This window comes from Chionomys nivalis, chromosome 19 (genome assembly GCF_950005125.1).
Source record: "Chionomys nivalis chromosome 19, mChiNiv1.1, whole genome shotgun sequence".
NCBI lineage: Eukaryota > Metazoa > Chordata > Mammalia > Rodentia > Cricetidae > Chionomys > Chionomys nivalis.
Window position 1 is genome coordinate 12,748,960 of NC_080104.1, and position 24,784 is coordinate 12,773,743.

At 42.9% G+C, this 24,784-nt stretch overlaps 2 protein-coding genes across 4 annotated transcripts in view; one reads left to right on the top strand and one right to left on the bottom strand.

Moving 5' to 3' along the window:
• Positions 1-481: 481 nt before the first annotated feature.
• Positions 482-8,463, bottom strand: LOC130890532 (Friend virus susceptibility protein 1-like). Of its 3 annotated transcripts, none has more exons than XM_057794537.1 (2): positions 7,787-8,463; positions 482-5,748 (listed from the first exon to the last, which is right to left on the bottom strand). In XM_057794537.1, exon 2 carries the CDS (start codon positions 5,164-5,166, stop codon positions 3,652-3,654), a length of 1,515 nt encoding a protein of 504 aa, XP_057650520.1. In that variant the 5' UTR covers positions 5,167-5,748; positions 7,787-8,463; the 3' UTR covers positions 482-3,651. The 3 variants fall into 3 exon arrangements, with proteins under 3 accessions (XP_057650520.1, XP_057650521.1, XP_057650523.1); XM_057794538.1 differs by lacking the exon at positions 7,787-8,463 and adding an exon at positions 7,236-7,567; XM_057794540.1 differs by lacking the exon at positions 7,787-8,463 and adding an exon at positions 6,991-7,210.
• The window catches only part of Cdc5l (cell division cycle 5 like), a 37,704-nt gene continuing 21,265 nt past the window's right edge, over positions 8,346-24,784 (top strand). The window contains exons 1-7 of the mRNA XM_057794536.1: positions 8,346-8,666; positions 12,010-12,113; positions 13,551-13,712; positions 14,268-14,395; positions 16,318-16,417; positions 20,768-20,986; positions 24,321-24,465. Coding sequence (XP_057650519.1) covers positions 8,622-8,666; positions 12,010-12,113; positions 13,551-13,712; positions 14,268-14,395; positions 16,318-16,417; positions 20,768-20,986; positions 24,321-24,465 — 903 coding nt within the window. The 5' untranslated portion in view covers positions 8,346-8,621. The remainder of the gene's footprint in view (positions 8,667-12,009; positions 12,114-13,550; positions 13,713-14,267; positions 14,396-16,317; positions 16,418-20,767; positions 20,987-24,320; positions 24,466-24,784) is intronic.

The following is a 24,784-nucleotide window of genomic DNA, read 5'->3' on the forward strand; positions in this document are numbered from 1 at the left end:
GTATTAGCTTAATCTGTAAAATTTGATCATATGGGCTGGACATGGTGGTACACACTTTAATCCCAGTATTTGGGAGGCAGAGGCAGGAGGATCTCTGTGAACTGGAGGCCAATGTGGTCCACATAGCAAGTTCCAGGACAGTCAGGACTACATAAAAACCCAGTCTCAAAAACAACACCCCCCTCCCCTGCCAAACTGAAACCAAACCAAACAACAAAAAAAGTTGATTACATGGGAAATTCAAGGTAAGTAAAGTTGGCTCTTGCATTGTTCTCTTAAAGGCACAGTAGACAAATAGGCTGAGCACATAGTAGGACAGCAGTCTCAAGTGACCTCAAGGTGTATTACTAACTCTGGCTGTGAGGTCCAGCAAAAGCTCCATTCTCTTAGAATATAAGACCTATTTTTATGAATGCATGGCCACAGTTCCTCCTTTTTATTTTATTAAAGAAAAAGCATGTTGATTTAGATGGTCACTGGTTGGTCAAGGCATAGTGTGTTGTAGGGCCAGCCTGAAATCTGCACCACTTCCTTCACGGTTCCTTTTGAAATGTTAGCAAAGGCATGATAAGACTTTGAGAAGGAAGACAATCAGAATGGCTACCCCTGTAAAAGATCACACCTTGAGATTTAGTCCTTGTGCATTCATAGTCACGGTTCTCTAGAGTCAGAGAGCTCACGGAATGAATCTCACTCTATAGAAAGGGGATTTATTAGAATGACTTACAGGCTGCAGTCCAGCTACTCCAACAATGACTAGCTGTGAACAGACAGTCTAAATTCAGTAGTTGCTCAGTTCTACAAGTTTGGTGTCTCAGCTGGTCTTCTGCGTATGCTGGAATCCCAAAGAAGTATGCTCCAATGCCAGTGAGAGAACAGATGGGCTAGGTGAGGGTAAGCAGGCAAACAGCAAAAGCAGCCTTCCTTTATGTCCTTATATAGACTTCCAGAAGAAGGTGTGGCCAAGATTAAAGGTGTGCCTTCCCACCTCAAGATCCGGAACAGAGGTGGATTCCTACCTCAAAGGTTTGGATGTGAAGTGTACTCATCCACTTCAAACTAAGCAGAAAATCTCTTACAGGTGTGCCTTGCACTTCAAGATTGTAGTTCATTCCATATATAGTCAAGTTGACAACCTAGAATAGCCATTACAAGTCCACCTCTTGTTAACTTGACACACAATCATATCTTCTTATGTCATGATTAATTTCCAAATGAAAACAACCAGGTCATAATATGCCTAATCATTATAACTATCTCATGTACAATCACAAACACATTTATTATATATTTAACCAGGTCATAATTACACCTAACATGATATAACTATCCCTCATATAATACAAACACATTATAAATTTAAAATATGTGGCAAGGTCCCTTGGGGGACATCCTATTAGTATTCTTTTAATTGATGTTACAACATATAAGGAATTAAAAGAAAACACAAATATCTGTACATGTGTTAACAAAATACAGCAGAAATACTCATGACAACTATAATCCTCATTTTTTGCAACTGGTCATGTGGCCTTGGCTGGTATTTATAACTACCTTCCTCTCCTACCCATTCTGTATTTCCTCCACCATTGGCAAGCACATTAGCAAGTCTTGGTTTTTTTTCTGGAGGTGAGACCCATACCTTCATTCCTGATGTGTCTGTATCCCTTGTCATCCTGCCTGGATTAGGCTGTTGTAAATTTCCCATTGACTTTAATCACAGGGCATGGTGGCACCAAAAGATGCTCTAATGGATCTCCTGTACTTCAGACAGAATCCTTATTACTTCCATTGTAGAGAGTCAATCCAATTTCCCTTTGGTAATCTGGATCAATCACCCTCCTAAAACTGCTACCCTTTTCTTAGCCTGTTGGTTTAAGGGCATTAGAAGCACAAAGTGACCAGAGGGAAGCTGAACTTCCAACACAACGGAATGTCTGGAACCAAAACTTGTAGGTCAGCAGAACTTAGGGTCACGGGAACAGGAAACAAATTTTTTCCTAGTGGGTCACCAGGGGTGATACTAACTGGAATTATTCCCCTTTCTACCTCTTGATCCCTAGATCCATGGATCCTCGCTATGGGAGTGACTGTACCATATATTAGATGTTGATTCAAAGCATATATGGCCTTTTGGAGAACCCTGCCCCAGTCCTCCAGGCTGCTGCCATCTAATTGGCACTGTAACTGTTTTCAAAAGGCTAGTCCATCTATCAGGCCGGTTGTTTCAGGATGGTGGAGAACATGCTAAGATCAGTGGATTCCTGACTGTGGGCCCACTGTTGCATTTCTCTGGCTGCGAAGTGAGTTCCCTGGTGAAGCAATACTGTGTGGACTACCATGTCGGTGGATCAGGCATTTTCTAAGTCCACAGATGGTATTTTGGCAGAAGCATTATGTTCAGGAAAGGCAAAGTCATAACCAGAATAAGTATCTACTCCAGTGAGGGCAGAGCGTTGTCCTTTCCACAGAGGAAGTGGTCCAATGTAGTCAACCTATCACCAGGTGCCTGGCTGGTCAACTTGGGGAATGGTGCCATATCTGGGGCTCAGTGTTGGTCTCTGTTACCGGCATATCTGGCAGTCAGAAGCAGCTGTAGCCAGGTCAGCCTTGGTGCATGGAAGTCTATGTTGAGCCCATGCACAACTCCCATCTCTGCCATCATGGCTGCTTGGTTCATGGGCCCACTGGGCAATGGCAGGAATGGCTGGGGAGAGAGGCTAACTGTGCAGAGAATGGGTCTTACTACTTGATTACTGAACTCCTCCTCAGCTGAAGTCACCTTTTGGTGAGCACTTACATGATAACTCATACCTGTCTTCCACACTGGCCAGATAGGAGGGCTAAATGGAGATGTGTGGGAACTACCACCCCTTGATGGTGGCACTAGTTTCTGCAGTTCCTCCAGGGATGTGTTACTGTTTCTGATTCACTATTTTCTTTGGCAGTTGCCTCTGGAATTCTAAAGGCTTCCATTTAGTCTTTCTAATCATAATAGCCCTCACGCCACAGGTCAGGAAACCAATGTGATATTTGTACCAACTTCTAAGTATATCTATCCCAATTACACGTTCTGGTACTGGGGAAATAACTAGAAGATGAGTTTGGGGACCTACTGTGAGTTGGACTTCAGCCAAAATTCCATTAACCACCTGGCCTCTATTAACCCATACTTTAACTGGAGGGCTAGTGTTTCTTGGGATCTCCTGGAATCAATGTCAATTCAGGACCAGCATCGAATAGACTCTGGAAAGTCTGATTGTTTCCTTTCTGTCAGTGTACAGTTGCCCTTGTAAAAGGCCATAGGTCCCTTGCAGGGAAGCCTGGAGAAAGACTAACTGTAAAGCTTTTAGCTATCTTTTCAGGGTCTTTCCTAGGGGAACCTGGCCATCCGTTTATTTAAGAGGTTCTCGGTCTGCAAATTGACTCAAGTCTAGAAATTGATTCACTGGCCAAGAATGTCTTTTGTCAAGGCCCAGTATAGCCCTTCTTTCATTTGTTTGAGAATTTTTCTGCTTATACAGATCAAAGAGAAATGCAGCAGGCTTCTTATTGATGTCATGCCTGGAAACACCATGATTAGTCAGTACCAAAGGTCCATTCAAATCATGCCAAAATAAAATTCACTTTGTCTGTGCTGACCATTACTGGTTAGGCCATTATGAACATTGTTTTTTCTATGCTGCCGATATAATTATGATCATCGTGCCTTGGGCAATTCAGTGCTGCCACCTGGTCCCTGCTACCTTGGGGCTCAATTAAACCCATTGCATTTAATTCATCCAACTGAGCAGCAGCATCTCCAATCCTAAGGTTTGGCACGAGGAACAGGGCGACCACAAAGCTTTTCAAATGTGCTGGTGCCCCTCTCACCATTTTGCGCCTTATAGGACTAGTGAAGGGCATGTCTTCTGGACCCTCCCATTGAGAAGGTTCAGATTTTACACAATACACCCACTCTAGCATTGCAATTTCCCTGAGCCTTAAAATCCCTTCATCAACACTAAGCCAGGAGAGATCAGGCATCTCCAACTCCTTTTCAGTAGGCCATCTTTTGATAAATGCTTCAACCAACCACTCAAACAAACTTTTGACCCCCTTTTTAACTGTGCGAGCTTCCATATTAAACCTACAATCTCTACTCAGAGGGCCCATGTCAATAAACTCAGCCTGATCTAGTTTTATGTTCCTTCCACCATTATCCCACACCCTTAAAACCCATTCCCACACATATTCCTCAGACTTCTGCTTAAATGAAAGAGCAAACACGTTAAGCTCCTTAGTAGTGTAGTGCACCTCTTCACCGACTACACTTTCTACCTCCCCTCTAGAAGCCTTCTTTGCTTTAGGTCCAGTTATACATCTAGAGGCAACTCTTGGTGGGCTCTGAGGGACATCAGTATTGCCTTGATTGGCATCTCCTTCAGAGAAAGTCACTGCTGGATTAATTTCCTCAGTGAAAGGTGAAGAAGGCAGTATCTCAAGGGGTGGGGCCGAGGGTACTATTTCCTGAGGTGAGATAAGCCCTTGAGAATCTGAGGGTTCAAAGTTCTCAGCTTTAATAGGGTCCTCCCACACATCCCCATCCCAAGTTACAGGATCCCACTCTTTACCAACTAATGCCCTTACTTTAACCGCTGACACCCTCTGGGGCTGAGCCGTGGATTTTCGCTGTAGTTCAGCCAATCTTATAATGAGGGCTTCAGTTTGATTTTCCACAACTCGAGCTCTGTGGCTGCTGGCAAGAAAATTCTCTTCCAGGGCACACTTAGAAACCTTTAGACTATTTATTCGCATCTGGAGCTGGTCATTTTTGTCACTAAGTTCTTTGTTATCCTTCTTCATTTTCTGAAGTTGGTTAATTTTATCACGGAGCTCATTCCTATCCTTTATCAGTTTATCTAGAGATAGTAAGAGAAACCAACCAGCAGCATTATTTTCCTTATTTTCCCCCAAACTGTCAAAAGTTGCATATACAAGGTTGTCAAATCCACTGTCGCTTACAATTGGTGAATCAGGATAATCAAATGCTTCTATCTCTTTAAGTTTGTAATACAGTTCACACCATGGGCTTTCAGCATTCTCCAAGATCCCAGGAGAGGGAGTGGCTGTAGTTGAAGGTGCTGGTGAATTGAAAAGCCTATTCCAGATACTTAAAAGATTCATCTTTATACTTCTCTTTCTCTAGAACCACTGCTGGCACTAAAATCTGTACTAGTCAGAGTTCTCTAGCGTCACAGAACTTATAGAACGAATCTCTCTTTCTCTCTCTGAATGACTTACAGGCTGCAGTCCAGCTACTCCAACAATGACTAGCTGTGAACAGACAGTCTAAATTCAGTAGTTGCTCAGTCCTACAAGTCTGGTGTCTCAGCTGGTCTTTGCATACGCTGGAATCTCAAAGAAGTATGCTCCAATGCCAGTGAGAGAACGGATGGGCTAGGCGAGGGTAAGCAGGCAAATAGCAAAAGCTTCCTTCTTCTATGTCCTTAGACTTCCAGCAGAAGGTGTGGCCCAGATTAAAGGTGTGCCTTCCCACCTCAAGATCTGAATTAAAGGCCTGTGTCTTCCAGCCTCAAGATCCACATCAAAGGTGTGTGTTTTATTCCTACCTCAAAGGCCTGGACTAGAAGTAGATTCATTCATTTCAAACCAAGCAGAAAATCTCTCATAGGCGTGTCCTCCATTTCTGGATTGTAGTTCATTCCAGATACAGTCAAGTTGACAACCAAGAATAGCTATCAAGTCCTGAAAATCACAGAAGGGTGCAGTCAGTTACTAAACACCATCTTAAAGTGTTCATTCTGAAAATAGAAATTTACAGTTGCTATGGCTTGGCTAGGAGTTAAGGCCACTGGAACAGCTGGAGTGGTAACTGTGGCAGCTATGATAGCTGCAAGAATCACTCCAATGAACTTCATATGTGTATGTTCTCGTGCATAACTAAATTGTATTTTTTTTTTTTTTTGAGACAGGTTATCTTTGTGTAACAGCCTTAAGCTATCCTGGCACCAGCTCTGTAGACCAGGCTGGCCTTAAACTCACAGAGATCCACCTGCCTCTATATCCTGAGTGCTGGGATTGTGTGTATCACCACTGCCTGGCATAAGTAAATTGTTTTAGAGCAGATTCCTCCATGCCACTTAAAAAATCTTAAAATCACAATGTAGTAAGAGGAAGTTTGGTGAATGGGGTAAGAATTAGACATGCACAGGCCTTTTCTGGTGAGGACTCTGATCACTGGCTAGAGTTAGGTCCACACCAGTATGATCTCATCTTAACTTGATCACATGTGTCAAGACTCTACAGTATTTCCAAATGAAATGTACATGTTAACATGTATAGCTTTTGTTATTGGCTTTAATCTTGGTAAAGTGGAGGATGGGGAATGCTACTTTTTTTTTTAAGTGAAATCCTGAAACATATTTATGGAGTTTTCCATGTGACTGATTTTCTGAGGGACATTTGAGGAAAAGTATGTTGGATAAGACGTGGCGCAGTTCTCTTTAGAAGTGGCCGCTTGCTTTGCTGAAGGTTCACAGTGATAACAGTCTGGCTACTTGATGGTGACAGTCCCTGTGCTGGAGGAACCCTTTTTTGGGATCTCATTCTGACTGATGAGGCTGGAGTGGTACTGTGAGGATAGCAGATTTATGTGTGGTGTTTCTGGATGTGGGGCTCTGATCTCAGGGGTTCCAGACTTTCCATCTATGGAATCCTGAAGGGGCACAAAGTCTATGTGTTCACAGGTGTTCAAAGACAGCTGACAGGGCTGCTGTGCTCAGAAGGGGCAAGCATATCACTTGGAGGCCCAGTTCACACAATAAAAGGGGCAGTGTTGGTGCATCTGACTCAGATTTTCACCAAAGACATGGTTGTCTCTATAGTTCAAAACACAGGCAGTCCACAATATCTAATGGGAGGTTAGAGATTCGCAGGCCAGCAGGCACAGAACTTCACCCCACACTAAGCACGAAGAGTATTGGATACCTAAATCCAGTGGCTGAATCCAAAAGGGGACGGTGGAAGCAGCTACGACTTGAGAATGATCTCGATCCAGGGGACCATGCTGAGGCCAGAACCTACTTCTAAGTCTTTAGAGTTTGTGTTTTGATTGTTTTTCACTTTATCTGTGATGCCTTTTCTTTCCATCGTTGTCTCTATAGTTCAAAACACAGGCAGTCCACAATATCTAATGGGAGGTTAGAGATTCATAGGCCAGCAGGCACACTGACCTCTTTTGGATCCTGCTGTAAAAATTCCCAGGGAGGTGTCTTTAGCTCTGCTTTGATCTGGTCAGCCAACTGGTGTGCATATGCGCATGCATGCGTGCCTTTGGGTGTGATAATAACAGAGATGTGTTGCTGGCAAGGTGGGCACGAGCGAAGGGTTATACATCTCTACAAGGAAGCAATGCAGAGAGTCCCAGAGGCGGAAAACTGCTTCTCACCCGGCATACTGCCAGTTGACAGAGCTGAGTGAAATGGAACTGTAGCTGGCTAAATCCATGTGTAACCTAATACATTACCCCCTTCCAACAGAAAGCAGTGCTTTTTTTATTGATACAATTTCTTATTTCAAGGAAAAAAAACAACAAATCGAATCAGGAAATTCGTCACGTGTTCTCGAAGAGGCAAACGGAAGCACAAACAACAACCAAAACCAAAACTACTATTTTTCCCTAGCGACCTGGGGTGGCGTCAAATAACTGCTTTGGAATAGTGAAGAAGTCTGCGTGGGGAACAAGGAGAGGAGACGGCAGAGGGTTTGACAATGCACACCTTACCGAGGTTTTGCTGACTCGCAACCGGGCTCTGAATTTACGAACAAGCGAGTCCTTCGTCCCACTTTTCAGTCGCCGCCGACCCAGACTGCAGGGGCAAGAGTCGGGCAACTGACAGAGCCCCAACGGCGAGCGACGAGTGAAAGACGCCGGCGTGATATTTTCATGGGGTTCTAGGCCATCTTCTGAGCCCCTCCGGGGCTGCGCTGAAGTTTGCGTGGCTCTTCCAGGAAGGGCGAGGGACGTCCTGGGGGAGCAGTCACGTCGCTCAGATGGACGATCTCACGGAAGCAAGCGGTCCCGCACCCAGCGCTCGGCCCTGATGGCTGCCCTTTCCCGAGGATCCCACGAAGGACCCGTGAGGATCGCCGAGACGCCCGGCACGGCCCGCGCTCCGTTAAACAACTTAACCACGCCGTCTTCGGGTCCGCCCGGGGTGGGAACGCCACGCCCCTGTCATTCCCACTGGCCACCCCCGCGTGACGCCAGGACCAATCCCGTCCCTGCGCTCCCAGCCAAGTGCCACCTCTGTCATCTCGCGAGAGTTTTGTTTTTCCTCCAACCTGTCTCGGACCTGCGCGCGACGTCGGACGCTTTGGCCCCAGCGGTTTGATGATTTTCTGTCAGTCTTAAGGTTCCAAACAAGCCGCGTCTTTTTCCCTTCGGTCATTGAGATCTCGCGAGATTTACCGGGCTGCCCCAGCTGCGCCTGCGCAGACCTCTTCAAAGCGAAGGTCGCTCTTGGAGGAAGTGGCCTCTTTGCCTCCCGTGACCGGAGCGCCGTTACTACTTTCTCGAAGCTCCTCTCGGCCGCTTGCCGGGACACTCCGCCGCCAAGATGCCTCGGATTATGATCAAAGGAGGCGTCTGGAGGAATACCGAGGTAAGGCAGCTTTTCCCGCCGTCCGCTGCCCTCAGCCGGGTCCGGTAGCTTGTGCGCACGCGCGGGGAGGTCCGGGGCGCCGTGGCTGTCCCGCGGGGTCTCCGTGGGGCACCGCAACTGTGAGGGCCCCCGGGGATCCTTGCCCTGCGTGGGTGCGGCCGCGCCTCACCTGAGCACCTCGGGGGGGAGCGAGGTCGCGACTTGTCGCCCCGCGCTCGCCGCCTGGCATCTGCTAGGCCCTTGGACACTTATTTGTTCAGTTAGGGACGCGCCCCCTCACTCTCTCCTGGGACCCCGAGGCTGCCTAGACTGGACCTTTGCGGAAGCGTAGTTTTTCTCCAGCTCCTTTCTTTCTTGGCTCTTACCCAGTGCTTCGCTCTGATAGAAGTCGCTTTGGCTGCAACTTTTGTTTTTCATTGACTTCCTTACAGTGGGGCAGGTGGCGCGTTTTCGCCTGCACCTCTCTGCTTCTCTGATACAGGGGCGTAGCTGTCCGCTCTGCAGATGCCAAGGTCTTGTCTCTTACCTTGCACCGCCCTTGCCGGGATAGGAGCCAGTTAGGACAAACTACGTATTTGCTTCCAGAAATGTAGTAGATCATGCCACGGGTGAGCGGAACGGGAGAAGAAAGGAAGTAAAATAGAAATTAAGTTTTCGTGCATTTAATCAAATGCACTGAATGTATGAATACCCTATGTCTGTGCCTTATTGAGATATCTTCCTATTGCTTGCCATCTTCCTGACCATCCTCCAGACTTAGCTCAGAACACTTCTTTTGAGTCTTTGTCCTGTTAAGAGTTAGATGTACCTGGGCACACACCTTTAATCCCAGCACTTGGGAGGCAGGGGCAGGCAAATCTTTCTGAGTTCGAGGCCAGCCTGGTCTACAAGAGCTAGTTCCAGGCACCCATTTTCATTTGCTACAGCTTATTTTGTTTTTGCAAGCACTTCAGTGGAGTTTAGCTTCTCTAAGTCTCAGTTTACTCAATTTTTTTTTTTCTTCAAGACAGGGTTTCTCTGTGTTAACAGCCCTCGCTGTCCTGGAACTAGCTCTTGTAGACCAGACTGGCCTCAAACTTACAGAGATCCACCTGCTTCTGCCTCCCGAGTGCTGGGATTAAAGGCGTGCGCCACCACCGCCTGGCCCCAGTTTACTCATTTTTTTAAAAAATAAGTCAAATAACACTGTTTACCTCTTGCAGTGAGTTAGTAGTTTGAAATACTGAGAACACTGCTTGGCCCATTAGTAGACTTTCAGTAAAAATGGGTTGTTTTCCTCATCAGACATCACTGCAAGAGGACCAGACTTTGGAATTGTAGAATTAGTATGAATAGTATGAAGAAGGTTGCTTGGTGATGTTTGGGAATCAGTCTTGTGGGATAGGTACCTCCTGTGTATACGTTGGTTGAAGTATAGAAAAACTTCATTAAAGTCATAAATGAAGGCACTGAGAAGGGACCTGCTTGCATTGAGTCTATTTAAACTAAAGAAGAGATGACTTCTGAGGCAGAAGCAGAATCACAAAGTCAGGTAGCAGCGGGATTCCTCTGTGTTGGTCAAAACTTTGCAGGTATGTGTGTTTTGGAGATATGGTCTCATGGAGCCCAGAGTGGCTTTGAACTTGGTATGTAGATGAGGAGAACCCCTTTAACTTCTGATCCTCCTGCCTCTACCTCCAGTGCTCCGATTACAAGTGTGTACCATGCATAGTCTCTTGGGACTCAAACCCAGGACTTCATGCATACCAGGTGAGCCTTCTCCCAACTAGCAATGAAAGATGAGTGGAGAGACTCAAGGACAAGGCTTGCAGTTCAAGTTCCTTGTGGAAAAACCCGACACTAAAGTGCTCAGCTGCATTCATGATGACTGTGAGCTCTAGTGTCTGAGTTCGCCTGGCAGGTTGTCCTGGTTTGGGATGTGTTTTGGGTACCCTGGTGAAAGAGCATTTGGAGATTGGAGTATGCAGAGAGAATTGACTGAGATAGAGGGAGCTGTGCATTCCTGGGCTGTTGTGGTAAGTAGGGTGCTGGAGAGGAATGTCATGTTGAATTACAGTCTAGGTTGCTTCTTGAGGCCTGGATAGGACATCTTTGGCTCTCTTTCCCGGAGTACTCAAAACCTGGTTCAAGGTAGATATTCAGAAAACTTTTTTTTTTTTGAGTAAATATATATATGCGAACTTTACCTTTGTGAAGAGAATGATAGATGCACACTGAGAGGTAATCTCTGTGAGTCTGTCATAAAGTAGTGTTTTCAGCCCTGACTTTTTCTACTTCCAATTTATTCAGGGGGCAAGTAAAATGTCCTTCAAAGGATTTTTTTTTCTTCTTAAAAAACAAAGATTGTTGGGGACCAACAATCTCAACAAAAATACCTTTTGCCAGGGTAGAGGTGTGGCGATTTAGAAATATAGTAAAGAATATAAAGATGTGAATGAACATCATAAAACGGAGAATCATATAGGATAGTATCGGGAAGGAATTCCAGTGAGTACTGAAATTTGCCCGTGTTTAGTTTCCAATTGCTTTAAATACCCTGACCCCAAAAGAGTACCTTTTGGTTCAGGTGGAAATAGGCTCACATTTTCAGGCCTCCACAAAAGATTATTTTCATTTTTTTAAAAAAGTGTGTGTCGGGCTGGAGAGATGGCTCAGTGGTTAAGAGCACTGGCTGCTCTTCCAGAGGTCCTGAGTTCAATTCCCAGCAACCACATGGTGGCTCACAACACTCTATAATGAGATCTGGTGCCTACTTCTGGCCTGCAGGCACACATGGAAGGAATGTTGTATACGTAATAAGTAAATCTTTTAAAAAAGAAGTGTGTGTCTGTGTATGGACATGTTCACATGAGTACAGCTGCCTTCAGGAGCTCGAGCTTTGGGTCCAAGGAGCTGGAGCTGGTAAGCCGTCTGACGTCAGGTCTCCTGCAAAGAAGTGCATGCTCTTAACCACTGAGCTAGCTCTCCAGTCATCTTCTGATTCTTTTTTTTTTTTTTTTTTTTTTTTTTTTTTTTTTTTTTGGTTTTTCGAGACAGGGTTTCTCTGTGGCTTTGGAGCCTGTCCTGGAACTAGCTCTGTAGACCAGGCTGGTCTCGAACTCACAGAGATCCGCCTGCCTCTGCCTCCCAAGTGCTGGGATTAAAGGCGTGCGCCACCACCGCCCGGCTCATCTTCTGATTCTTTTATGCTATTTATCATTAACTGTTAATGAAGTTTTCACACCACCCCTTTCTAAATGGTTGTGTGTATCTTTATAGGAAATCTGTAGGAGTTATTTAAATTTTGTCTTTTCTCATTTGGAGGCTTGTGACTGAAATGTACTCTTTTTGGCAACTCTTTTAGGATGAAATTTTGAAAGCAGCGGTAATGAAATATGGGAAAAACCAGTGGTCTAGGATTGCCTCATTGCTGCATAGGAAATCAGCAAAACAGTGCAAAGCCAGATGGTATGTATCAGCCAGTAAGTGGAACACAACAGGATCCTGAGTGTGAGGAATGAAAGGTCTCTTTGAAACATTCCTGCGATGAGCAAGGACTGTGATAGAGAGGGAAGTATGGAAAGAGATAGGCTTCCTATGTGGTCTTAAACAAACCATTTTTTTTTCTCCCTTTTACCTTGTCTGTTTTCTCACAGTTTAGCATAGTAATACTTAGTACTAACTGATGGGTTGTGAAGCCCTGTCTAAGTGAGTTTGTGTATTTATTTCAGAATGCCTTGTGAGACAAAATACAAAATCTTATAAAAGAGATAGCTGGACCTCAGCTCAGTGAATGAGTTGTGTTCTGAAAGTTTATAAATTGGATGTCTTAGGACTTGCTTTCCCAAAGAAATAATAATACTAAACAATGCTTGATTTTCTTGGTCAGGTTGTGATTGGTTTCCTTGTAATAGGGTTGCAGTATTGCATATTTGCTACACTAAATGCAACAGATGCCAGCATTCCACTTGTGTCACCTTATTAAGTCACAGAGTAGTGGACACCAGTGTGTGTTCTGGCCTTGAATGAATAGGCCCCAGCTGCAGCCTGCGTTCTTTGGGTCGTATGAAGTGACCCCATTTCTCAGGCTTCTGGATGGTGGGAAGGGTCAGGTGCAGAGCAGAAGGAAAGTGGTTCTCAGGTTGCAGTAGTTTGATTCCCTTTTCCCAGTGACTTTAAGCTCCATTCCAGCTCCAGCCCCAGTGGTGGAGAGGACTCTCATCCAGCCAACCACGTGATAGACAAGGCAGATGGAGCGGACAGTAGAAGACGGAGGATGATGTAGTCGTTTTACTGTAAATTTAAAAGTACAGCAGATGAAAGCATACAGTGCTAGAGAAGTAGTCAGGGTATTGTGAGACTCAGACATAGAAAGTACAGTGAGGTTGTAATATAGAAAATGCAAGATAATTTCAGAACTTCTGGAAAAGAACAAATGCAGGGTGTGGCGGTGGAAGCCATTAATCCTAATGTGGGAGGCAGAGGCAGGCAGATCTTGAGTTCAACACTAGCCTGGTCTGCAGAGTGAGTTTCAGGACAGCTGGGGCTACACAGAGAAATCGTGTCTACCCTCCCACCCCCCCCAAAAAACACCAAAACACAAATGGGAGAAAGTTAAGAACAAATAAAAAGAAGTACTAGCTGGAAAAGAAGATGTATGATTGCATTTCAATCAAATTAGATTTTTAAGTATTACTAATTTTACATACGTAAAATACACTGTAATGTGATGAGGGGAGGATGAGTCAGCTTAACTTTACAGTGAATATTCTCTTGTCAGAAAGACTAGTGTTAGTAATTGAAGGATGAGAGCATGTGATTTTAACAGTCAGTACATCTTATGTGTAAACTGGAGATTTAGTCTGGGTAACTGACTAATTTAGTTTGAAATGTTGTCTCTAATAGGTATGAATGGCTGGACCCAAGTATTAAAAAAACTGAATGGTCTAGAGAAGAGGAGGAAAAACTCCTGCACTTGGCCAAGCTGATGCCAACGCAGTGGCGGACCATCGCACCCATTATTGGAAGAACAGCAGCCCAGTGCTTGGAACACTATGAGTTCCTCCTGTAAGTGGACCTCTTAGAGCATCTTGAAGAATATGGACATGTGTTATTGTGTTGAACAAACTTAACAGCACTTCCAGCTTAATTATGACTGTGATTAAAGCCAGAGAAACTAAAGACATTGAATTCTTGTTCCAAATGTCACATGGTTGAGGATAGTATGTCTTCTGTTTCCCCTTTAAAAGGACAATTTACAAAGTATTCAAGCCATCTCATCTTAGAAAAGTGAGAGAGTGAGTGAGGTCATAGGGTCACCTGGCACCAACTACTGAGGATTTATTAGGATGTTTTTGTTCTGTTCCAGTAATGTCTTTTTGTCTGAATGTTCTGCATTTGTAAGGACTGCTTGTTTTCATCATGAATTTCACTGAAATTAGAGAATTTTAATGCTACTTTATTCATGTGAAGCATTAGTAAAGATGCTGCTTTTCATAAAACTCATCTATTGGTTATTTTAGCAAAGAAAGAGTACCAGAGCTGGGTACCTTGATAATTTTTTCTCATACCAAATGATATGGTAATTAACTCATTTGGTCTGTGTCCTCCCCCTCTGCCCAGGGACAAAACTGCCCAAAGGGACAATGAAGAAGAAACAATAGATGACCCCCGGAAACTAAAACCCGGAGAGATCGATCCAAATCCAGAAACAAAACCAGCTCGTCCCGATCCGATTGACATGGATGAGGGTAAGTGGATGCTTGGAAGCACTTTAACTGTAGATGACTCTGGCCTACCTTACTCTTTGTAGTTCCTGCTTGAACTCCTGACTTTTTAGTTTTATCAGAGGTTATTATTCTAAGTTTCTCCCTATTTATGTCTGACCTCCCCTTTTTCTAAAATTACAGAGTAACTGTGGGTTTTTGGCTGATACTACTTTCCATTTCTTCATTTCTTTTGATGAATTGAGTTGTGTAGTAGACAGATGTCCCAGAGATGAGTGGTGAGTTTTCAGGATCCTGTTTCTCAGGATCTCTCTTTCTAGAAGACAACAAACTAATGTATTGGATCTCAGTGTTTCTTTGACTTTAGGTTGATTTCTTCTCCACTTAAGGGCTGCACTGCAAGACACTGCTGGAAGCACACTGCAGTTCTGTGAAGTAGTGCGTCAGGAGTAGAGGATCTGCCTCTGCTGTTTACTATATGTTTTACCTCAGCCAGTCACACAGGCTCTCTGAGCTTGATTCGCCCCTGTTGCGGGTGGAGAGTAATTATCTATTTCACCTTTCTGCAGGCATACAGTAGTTTTTCAGATTTAAAAGTCTGAATGCAGAAGTTCCCAAGGGTAACTAGTTAGTGACTAGCTGTAGACATCCTTGTGACTTAGGAAACCTTTAAGCTGTAGGCACCAGGCCTTCCCGTGTTCTTACTGAGGGAAGAGTAGAGGAGGACAGTGATGTGGGTGGAATCTTAAGTCTTGTGTGTTGGTGACCAGCTTCGCAAAAATAGCTCTTGTCAGGGTAGAGGCGTGGGGCTTTAGGAATATAGTAAAAAATATGAAAATAATAAGACAGAAACATCTAGTGTAGTATCGGGAGGGAATTCCAGTGAGTACTGAAATTCACCTGTGTTTAATTTCCAATTGCTTTAAATACCCCTGACTCCAAAAGGTAGGAGTAAGACAAAAAACTTCATTTTTTTTTTTTTTTTTTTTTTGGTTTTTTCGAGACAGGGTTTCTCTGTGGTTTTGGAGCCTGTCCTGGAACTAGCTCTTGTAGACCAGGCTGGTCTTGAACTCACAGAGATCCGCCTGCCTCTGCCTCCCAAGCGCTGGGATTAAAGGCATGCGCCACCACTGCCCGGCCATTTTTTTTTTTTTTTTTTTTTTTTTTTTTTTTTTTTTGGTTTTTCGAGACAGGGTTTCTCTGTAGCTTTGGAGCCTGTCCTGGAACTCCCTTTGTAGACCAGACTGGCCTCGAACTCACAGAGATCCGCCTGCCTCTGCCTCCCGAGTGCTGGGATTAAAGGTGTGTGCCACCACCGCCCAGCTGTGACAAAAAGCTTCATTAACACGATGCTAGGAAATGAACATGCCAATTGAAGGTCTCAGGCTACATCCACAGTTAATCTTGAGAGAACAGAACTCTGATTTAAATCTAGTTGGGACCGTTGAGATAGAAACTAGAGGTAAGTTCTGACTCTTTGACCTTTGGTCTAGGTGGAAATAGGCTCACATTTTCAGGCTCCACAGTCTTGTTACATGGATGGCTGTCAGAGCCCCATGAGTAGTTATTGTAGGGTTTCTCTATTTGTTATGTGCAGTTTGCTGATGATAAGGATGTTACAGTAGAGCTTCCAGTGAGGGTGAATACCTGCTGCATGCTCGATAGCTTCATTTTCTTTAGCTCTTCTCAGTATCTCTGAAGTAGGATGCCTTATTCTTTTTTTAAAGGGAACCATTTCACAGAGTAAATATGCAACCAGGCTTACATAGCTAGCAAGTTAGTGATGGGATGATTTGTAACCTGACTTTCTCTGATTTCACAAGTTTTCTTTATCTTGTACTAGTGGTAAGGACATTCATGTTCTTGTCTGTCATTGTAAGCACTCAGGTGTGCTTGACTGCTGATGTTGGAGAGGAATTTACGTTTCCTTATCTTTACTTTTGCAGATGAACTTGAGATGCTTTCCGAGGCTCGAGCCCGCCTAGCTAATACTCAAGGAAAGAAGGCTAAGAGGAAAGCAAGAGAGAAGCAGCTGGAAGAAGCAAGGCATGTTTTTTCATCCCATGTCCAAGAATTAGTTGTGCGTTCTCAGGAAAACTTCATGGTTGTCAACTCTGGCCAATTCCTATTTTGCTATTACTCTTCAGTTTATTTATTGTTCTGGAACAAACAAAAACAACTTTTGTATGTTCTCCCTAAGCATTTCAGAGTAGTTATAGGAAAAATACACTTTAAAAAAACTTTACAAAGCATGGCATTTGATCTAGCGTACTATGTTTGATCTATTGTAGCATTTTGGCATTAGGTGGGCTTTTACATGACTGTCGGTTGCCAGTTCCTCACCCTCCTTGATAAGTGTTGCGCAGGTACTGGGTGTGAGGCAGGAATCCCAGCTGAGCAGAGTGGGAGTAAATGAGCCTAGAGCCAAATTCTAGGCTCTCAGAAATTTTCATTTAAAAAGTGTGTGAACTACATTAGGCATTGTCTTTTATTCAGGCTTTTCCCTACCTTTTCCTTGCTTCCTTCTGGTTAAATTCATAATTAATATCATTCTGTTGTCCAGAAACCAAGATAAATTTGGTTACGATAACATTGTTATCATGTGCAGCTTGTTAGCTTGTGGGATTTGGTTATTGGACTATTTCCTCACCCCGCAGTCTACGCAGGGCCTTTTTTGGCTCCTGGGCTGTCTAGAAATTACTTCTTGACTTGGTGGGAAGTAAGAACTGTGTTCATATTTACAGTGTCAGAAGCTTGAGATGGCAAATGCTTTTTGGCATAGCTGACCATTTCTTAACTGTAATCAAATTGATGGGAGTGTGACTCACGGAGAATGAGCAGAAACTAAGAGGAGGCGCTCTCTTTCCAGCTACCTCCCTGTTTTGTATACTGTTGAGGGTTAAGTAATGTAAGATTTCCATTTTTGTTTAAGGCTATTTGGGAACCCAGTTTTTTGAACACCTTTTTCTCATGTGAATTGGCAAAGAATACAGTAAGAGTATCTGTGAAAGGCTTTTAAGTTTGATTAGGATTGATTGATTGAAGTACATCTGTGCAGATTTTAATTTCTTGCAGCATCTGTGTGTTTATGTAAACTGTGCACTGCATATGTCCTGCAACAGGTAGGACTGACCTGTGTGTGAAGTGTGGTACAAGAGTACTCCAGATGTTAAATTGCTGTTTAATCTGTTTCTTACAGCTTAAAACCACTTTCACGAGTATGCTTTTCTTTCTACTTCTGTTAATCTTTTCATCTTAGGATGTGGTTGATGCAATAGCATATGCTCTTGTTAGATTCACTTAGCATGATGTTGGGAATGTTCTCTAATGTGTTTAGTCTTTGTTTCTGTCATTTAAAGAATGCAATTTACTTTTTGGAATACATCCTTCAAGACTTTTCATTGTTGATGTCTGTAAACCCATTAACATGTATACTTAATTGGATCATTCCTTAGACACATCTTTAAATAGTCATTTGTTAATCTTACTGGGGTTCCCCTGTAAATGTCTGATTTCTTCACAAGTCTCATATTTTTCTTAAAAATGATGTTTTATATATGGTAACTTTATAATATTGTGGGTATTGTACCCTTTTCCCATCCAGTTTATTGTTAATTGTTTTGAGACCAGCTTCATTACTTTAGTGAAACCTGTTCTTTTGCTGTCCTCGAGAGATGAGCAAGCTCTGCTGTTGCTATTCATGCTCAGGGAAGGGGAGTCTTGGATCCCACAGTCACTGGGAAGGCTTCTTGTCGATACCTTTTCCTGATGGCATCCAGCTGTCTGCTGTAGTGCTTCAGCAGTGTTCTGGGGTTATGAACTGTACTGACAATGGATCTGATCTAGTTTGGGGGTCCTTTGAAGAGATAGTTCTGAGATTAGCCTTTGAGATTTCTTCTGACTTCAGGAGAGCTCTGTCCTCCCTTTCAGTCTCTATCAAGCGGGTGCCCACAGTCTACATGGAATCTGTTCCCTTTCCCGGTTGCTGTTTGTCATAGCTTCCTTTGCTTTTGAAAGATTCTCCTTTAACTGGAGTTCATGTTGTAGATAAAGTCAGTGCTTTTAGGTATTGCTTCTTCTCCAAGGCTCTGACTGTGTACACTTCTGGTTGACACTCTTGCTTAAGGAGCTGAATGTGCTGGGGAGCAGGGGTAGTAGGCAGTCCTTGACACTCTCCTAGGGTGGAATCTTCATTCCAGAAGCTGGAGCAGAAAGAGCTCTCAGGGCTGTATTCCCAGCTAGTGTGCCCAGGGAAGAACTCTTGTTTGAGTAGAAGAAACCTTGCAGCTGGGTGTCTGGTGGCAGAGTGAGAAATGCTGACATCCATCCTGTTCTAGCTCTTCTGGACTGACAACGCTATGGCTGCTAGCTGTCAGGGAGAGAGCCATGCTGTTGGCTGTACCTCTGTGGAGTTTCCTCTTCTAGGAGCTGATGGGTAGAAGGCAGATGATCTCAGCTGCTTGTCTTTCTCACCAAGTTTTGGTAGAGTTTCTTGAATGTTTAATATATTTGCCATGACCTTTTTTTCCTCGGGAGTGTTTATTGAGTTCCGTGTGCTTTTCACATTGGTGGTCACTCCTGTGTATGTGCTGCTTTGTGAATGTGTTTTCTCACCAACTCTCTAAAATTATAGCACCGTTGGGAAATACAAAGGAAAACTGAATCAAATGGAATTTTACCCTCCATTGACTGCCACTGTTCATATTTCTGTCCTTGACTTCTTCACAGTGGCTGATAGAAATGCATGTAACTTTTTGCATGCTTCTCTATCTGTCCATTTAACTTGACTTTGCTATAGACCTCTTTGTGTAAGAGTGAATTTTTGTATGAAATGCTTTCTCAAGATTATACAGAAGTTACGTACTCCAGAATTTATTGGTGAATTAGATTGTGGCCAGTGTCAGCAAAACAGTCTTTGATTAAGTCCTTGCTTGTGTTGATTTATTTTCTTGATTGACGTCAGAGAAGTGACTTAAAAAATATGAAAAATGTTATGTTTTTAATGTATGTATGTATTTTTTTTTCTTTCTCTTTTTTGAGACAGGATTTCTCTGTGTAACAGCTCTAGCTGCCCTGGAACTAGCTCTATAAACCAGGCTGGCTGGCGTTGAACTCACAGAGATCTGCTTGCCTCTGCCTCCCAACTGCTGGGATTAAAGGTGTATACCACTACCTGCTTAATGTATCTTTCTAACTTCCTAACTTCTGTTTTTTGCTTTTTTTTTTTTTTAACTTCAAAATAATGTTTCTCTGTGTAGCCATTGCTGTCCTAGAACTTGCTCTGTTGACCAAGGTGGCTTCAAACTCAGAAATTTGCCTGGCTCTGCCTCTTGAGTGCTGACATTAAAGGTGTGCACTACTACCTACTGGATCTAAATTTGTTTTGAAGAAAACCATTTGATTTTCTCATTGCCTTTGCTGGAGACTGTTTTCTTCCTGTGACACCTCCCTCCTTTTTTGAGAGGGACTCATTGTCATTTCAGAGGACCACAGTTCTGTTCCCAGCTCACAATCACTTGTTCTAACACCCTTTTTTGGCCTCCTTGGGCATTGTGTGCACGTAGTATCCACTCACATAGATATACATACACACACATAAATAAACATAATAAGCCAGGCAGTGGTGGCACACGCCTTTAATCCCAGTACTTGGGAGGTAGAGGCAGGTGGATCTCTGTGAGTTTGAGGCCAACCTGGTTTACAAGAGCTAGTTTCAGGACAGGCTCCATAGCTACAGAGAAACCCCCTCTTGGAAAAAAAAATATTTAAAAGCTTACATAAATTTTAAAAATAGTATTTTATTAATTCTTTGAGAATTTCATACACTGTATTTTGATTTTATTCACCTTCAATTCCTCCCAGGTCCACCTTGTACGTAAACTATTTTAATCAATTTTGATTAGTAGTATTTTTTAATTTTGTTTTATGAATTTTTGTGATGCAGTTACAAAATTTAAATCTCAGCATTTGCTACTTGACTTATTAGTAACTATATTCTTTTTTTTTTTTTTTTGCTTTTTTCGAGACAGGGTTTCTCTGTGGTTTTGGAGCCTGTCCTGGAACTAGCTCTTATAGACCAGGCTGGTCTCGAACTCACAGAGATCGCCTGCCTCTGCCTCCCAAGTGCTGGGATTAAAGGCATGCGCCACCACCGCCCGGCAGTAACTATATTCTTATTCAGAGAGAAGGTGCACATTCACTCACAGTTTCTCTGCTTTCCCTTTTTGCGTTGTTGTGTTTTTAAATCAGAGCTGGAATTTAGCAAATAGGGTGAGCTAATGGCTTGAGTAAATACTTCTTTTTCAAATAACAGATGGCTTTCTTAGCACTGTTGGATTAACCCATCCCTGCCTGGCAGTGTTGATTTTCAAAGTGATTCTGCATTTTTTTCTCCAGGCGCCTTGCTGCCCTCCAGAAAAGACGAGAGCTTCGAGCAGCTGGCATAGAAATTCAGAAGAAAAGGAAAAAGAAGAGAGGAGTTGATTATAATGCTGAAATTCCTTTCGAAAAAAAGCCTGCTCTTGGTTTTTATGATACTTCTGAGGAGAATTACCAGGCCCTTGATGCAGATTTCAGAAAATTACGGCAGCAGGATCTTGATGGGGAACTAAGATCGTGAGTCCCTTTGAGTTTGGAAATAGGAGCAGTGGGGCTTTGGGAAAGCCTTTACTTCATCAGCTGGGTTTTTAAGCATTAGAGTGATGGGGCCTCCTGATGCTCTTAATTGTTTAATGGATTTACCTTTGTGAGAAAGTCAGTGAACCTAGGCTCTCATGGTTTTAGTATACAATGTGATATGCAGTTATTTAACAAAAACATTTCATCTGTTTGTTGTATTTGTGTATGTGTTCTGTATGTATATATGTGACATGTATGTCGTGGCATTCATGGAGGTCAGAAGACAACAGTAGTTTCTCTCCTACTATGTGGGCCATGGGGTTGTCAGGTTTGGGAGGCAAGTAGCTTTACCTCTGCTAAACCATCTCACTTACCTGATGTATGTTTCTTGAATTAGTCCTCGTTTTTTAGTAGATTGTTTACTCCCTGATGACTTTTTTTTTTTTTTTGAGCCTGCATGGGTATTTTGCCTGTATGTATGTGTATGTATGTGTACCTCTTATGTGCCTGGTGCTCATGGAGGCCAGAAGAGGACATTGAATCCCCTGGAACTGGAGTTACAGATGCTTATGAACCACTAAATGGGTCCTGGAAATTAAACTAGGGTCCTCTGGAAGAGCAGCCAATGCCCTTAACCACTGAACCATCTCTCCAGCCTGATTACCATTACTAATGACATCTTTTTTTTTTTTGTTTTAAGATTTATTTATTATGTATACAACATTCTGCCTCAATTTATGCCCGCATGCCAGAGGAGGGCGCCAGATCTCAGTACAGATGGTTGTGAGCCACCATGTGGTTGCTGGGAATTGAACTCAGGACCTCTGGAAGAGCAGCCAGTGCTCTTAACCTCTGAGCCATCTCTCCAGCCCCCTTATTTTTCTTACAAAGAAAAGAAGAAATGTTTGCTTCATTCTTAAATCTTTTTTATGTACTTAATTTATGTTTTTTGTCTCTCTTTGACCATTTTAGAGATATTTGAGTCTTTCTGTGAGTCTTAAAACTATTGGCATGTTGTAGGGTGGGTTTTGTGATTGTCAGAGGGTTTTTTATTTGCTACTTAGATCACTTTGTTTCTGTTGATAGGAATTTTACTTAACTATACCAATATAAATCAAAATATTCATTATATAGTATATAATAGCATATAATATGAATTATACTTTATAATATGTATTTATTCTCTGACCACTATAAGATGGAGTTTTCTTGAGTGTTTAGGGCCTTTGTTTATGTGGGCTCTTCAAATAGATCAAAAAGAAGGAAACTGATCATTTGGAAGGAGTAGACTTGACTGGGGTAGGGAAGAAAACAAACAGGTAGAACTTTAAAATACTGTCTGAGGCAGGTTTAGGCTTTCAACAACCTTTGGGTGGCATTTATCATTATGAACATACTCTTAATAGTTTTTTCTTTAATTGGGCAGCAAGATGGTGCAGTAGGTAAAGGGACCTACTGTCAGACCTAATGACCTGAGTTCGCTATATGGTACTCACGTGGTGGAAGGAGAGAGTCAGTGCCTGCCATTTGTCCTCGGAATTCCACATATGCATTATTCTACATGAGTGCATTCCCAACCTCCAAATAAATAGATAAATTAATAGATAAAATGTTAAAAAATCTTGTATGAACTTTTAAAATCAAAATAACTTAATAACTGGCGATTCAAATATTTGTGATGTGTTTTAATTCTGTCTCCTTTATCTTTTTCTTCATCATTTCTTCATCATTGTACATTCACATGTATTTCTATGTGAATATAAACATAGTAGAGTTGTACTTTTATTTTTATTTTGGTTTTTCAAGACAGGGTTTCTCTCTGTAACAGCCCTGACTGTTCTAGAACTCACTTTGTAGACCAGGCTGGCCTTGAACTCACAGAGATCTGCCTGCCTCTGCCTCCCAAGTGCTGGGATTAAAGGTGTTCTGTAGAGGCATTTCATTTGTATTTTATTTATTTTTTATTTTTTAATTTTTTATTTTTTTCTGAGACAGGGTTTCTCTGTGGCTTTGGAGCCTGTCCTGGAACTAGCTCTGTAGACCAGGCTGGTCTCGAACTCACAGAGATCCGCCTGCCTCTGCCTCCCGAGTGCTGGGATTAAAGGTGTGCACCACCATCGCCCGGCTTCATTTGTATTTTAATAAATAAAGTTTGCATGAAGGTCAGAGTAAAACAGCCACACTGGCCAGCCCTTCAGACCAGGCAGCAATGCTACCTTTAATCCCGGTAGCAATGCTAGCTTGCCATAGAAACCAGGCAGTAGGGGTGCACACCCTTCATCCCAGAATTAGAGAGGAATAAAAGACAGGAGATAGCTCTTAGTCTCAGTTTCATTCTGAGATTCCTGGAGGCAGGATCGCCTTTCGGACTGAGGTAGAGGTAAGAGCCAGTGGCTGTTTTGCTTTTCTGACCTTCAGGTTGAACCCCAATTTTTATATCTGGGGTTTTATTTAATGTGTTATAGCGTGTACCCTCATTGCCTGGTGAGTTGGTTGTATTTTTGACATAATGTTTTACTTATCTTTCTAGTTTTAGGTTTTAAATTTTAGTACTTAAGTTAGTAACCTTTGTTTTGTTAATAATTCTGTTAAGTTTGTATTCTTAGATATTCTAAATTAGGACAGCCTAACATTGTTTTTTTTTCCTTCTTTTTTGTTTTTTTTTAATTAAAAATTTCTGCTTCCTCCCCACCTCCCTTTTCCCTCCCCCCTCCCCCCACTCCCCACTCTCCTCCCCCTCCCTCTCCAGTCCAAAGAGCAGTCAGGGTTCCCTGCCCTGTGGGTAGTCCAAGGTCCTCCCCCCTCCATCCAGGTCTAGGAAGGTGAGCATCCAAACAGGCTAGGCTCCCACAAAGCCAGTACATGCAGTAGGATCAAAATCCAGTGCCATTGTCCTTGGCTTCTCAGCAGCCCTCATTGTCCACCATGTTCAGAGAGTCTGGTTTTATCCCATGCATTTTCAGTCCCAGTCCAGCTGGCCTTGGTGATCTCCTAATAGATCAGCCCCACCGTCTCAGTGGGTGGGTGCCCCCCTTGCGGTCTTGACTTCCTTGCTCATGTTCTCCCTCCTTCTGTTCCTCATTTGGACCTTGGGAGCTCAGTCCATTGCTCCAATGTGGGTTTCTGTCTCTATCTCCATCCATCGCCAGATGAAGGTTCAACCACTCTGATGGGTCCCCCGGAACAGGATCAGGTTCCTTTTGCCGTAACATTGTTTTTGTATTTAAAAAATTATTTTCTTAGAAATGAAATTGTTTTAAAGTCTTAATATTTATGTAGCTTTGGATATTTGTAACTCAAAATTTTTTTTCTGTCTTCGTCTATGGTGAAGTGAAAAAGAAGGAAGAGATAGAAAAAAAGACAAACAGCATTTAAAAAGAAAAAAAGAATCTGATTTGCCATCAGCTATTCTTCAAACTAGTGGTGTCTCTGAATTTACTAAAAAGAGAAGCAAGTTGGTGCTACCTGCCCCTCAGGTAACTGGATAAGCCTGTGGTTGTGTAACTTTACATGTGTATGTCATATTGAGCAAATACTGATTTCCAGTAGCATTTTCTTCTCATTAATAGTTTTGTACAAGTACTATGTTCTTGGTGCAAGCAGTCTTTTAATATATTAGTATAAAACATTTTAAGTATAGTGAGCACATACAATACAAAGATTAGCGTGACTCCTGTGCAATGGTGGCATTCAAATTTATGATCCATTCCATATTCAAAAAAGAAAACATGAAGCCGGGTGGGTAGGCAGGGTGGAGTAGATCTGGGAGGAACTCGGGGTGTTAAATATGTTGAG

Coding starts and splice junctions, on each gene's coding strand:
- LOC130890532 (XM_057794537.1), bottom strand. CDS start 5,166: ATGAATCTTTTAAGTATCTGGAATAGGCTTTTCAATTCACCAGCACCT.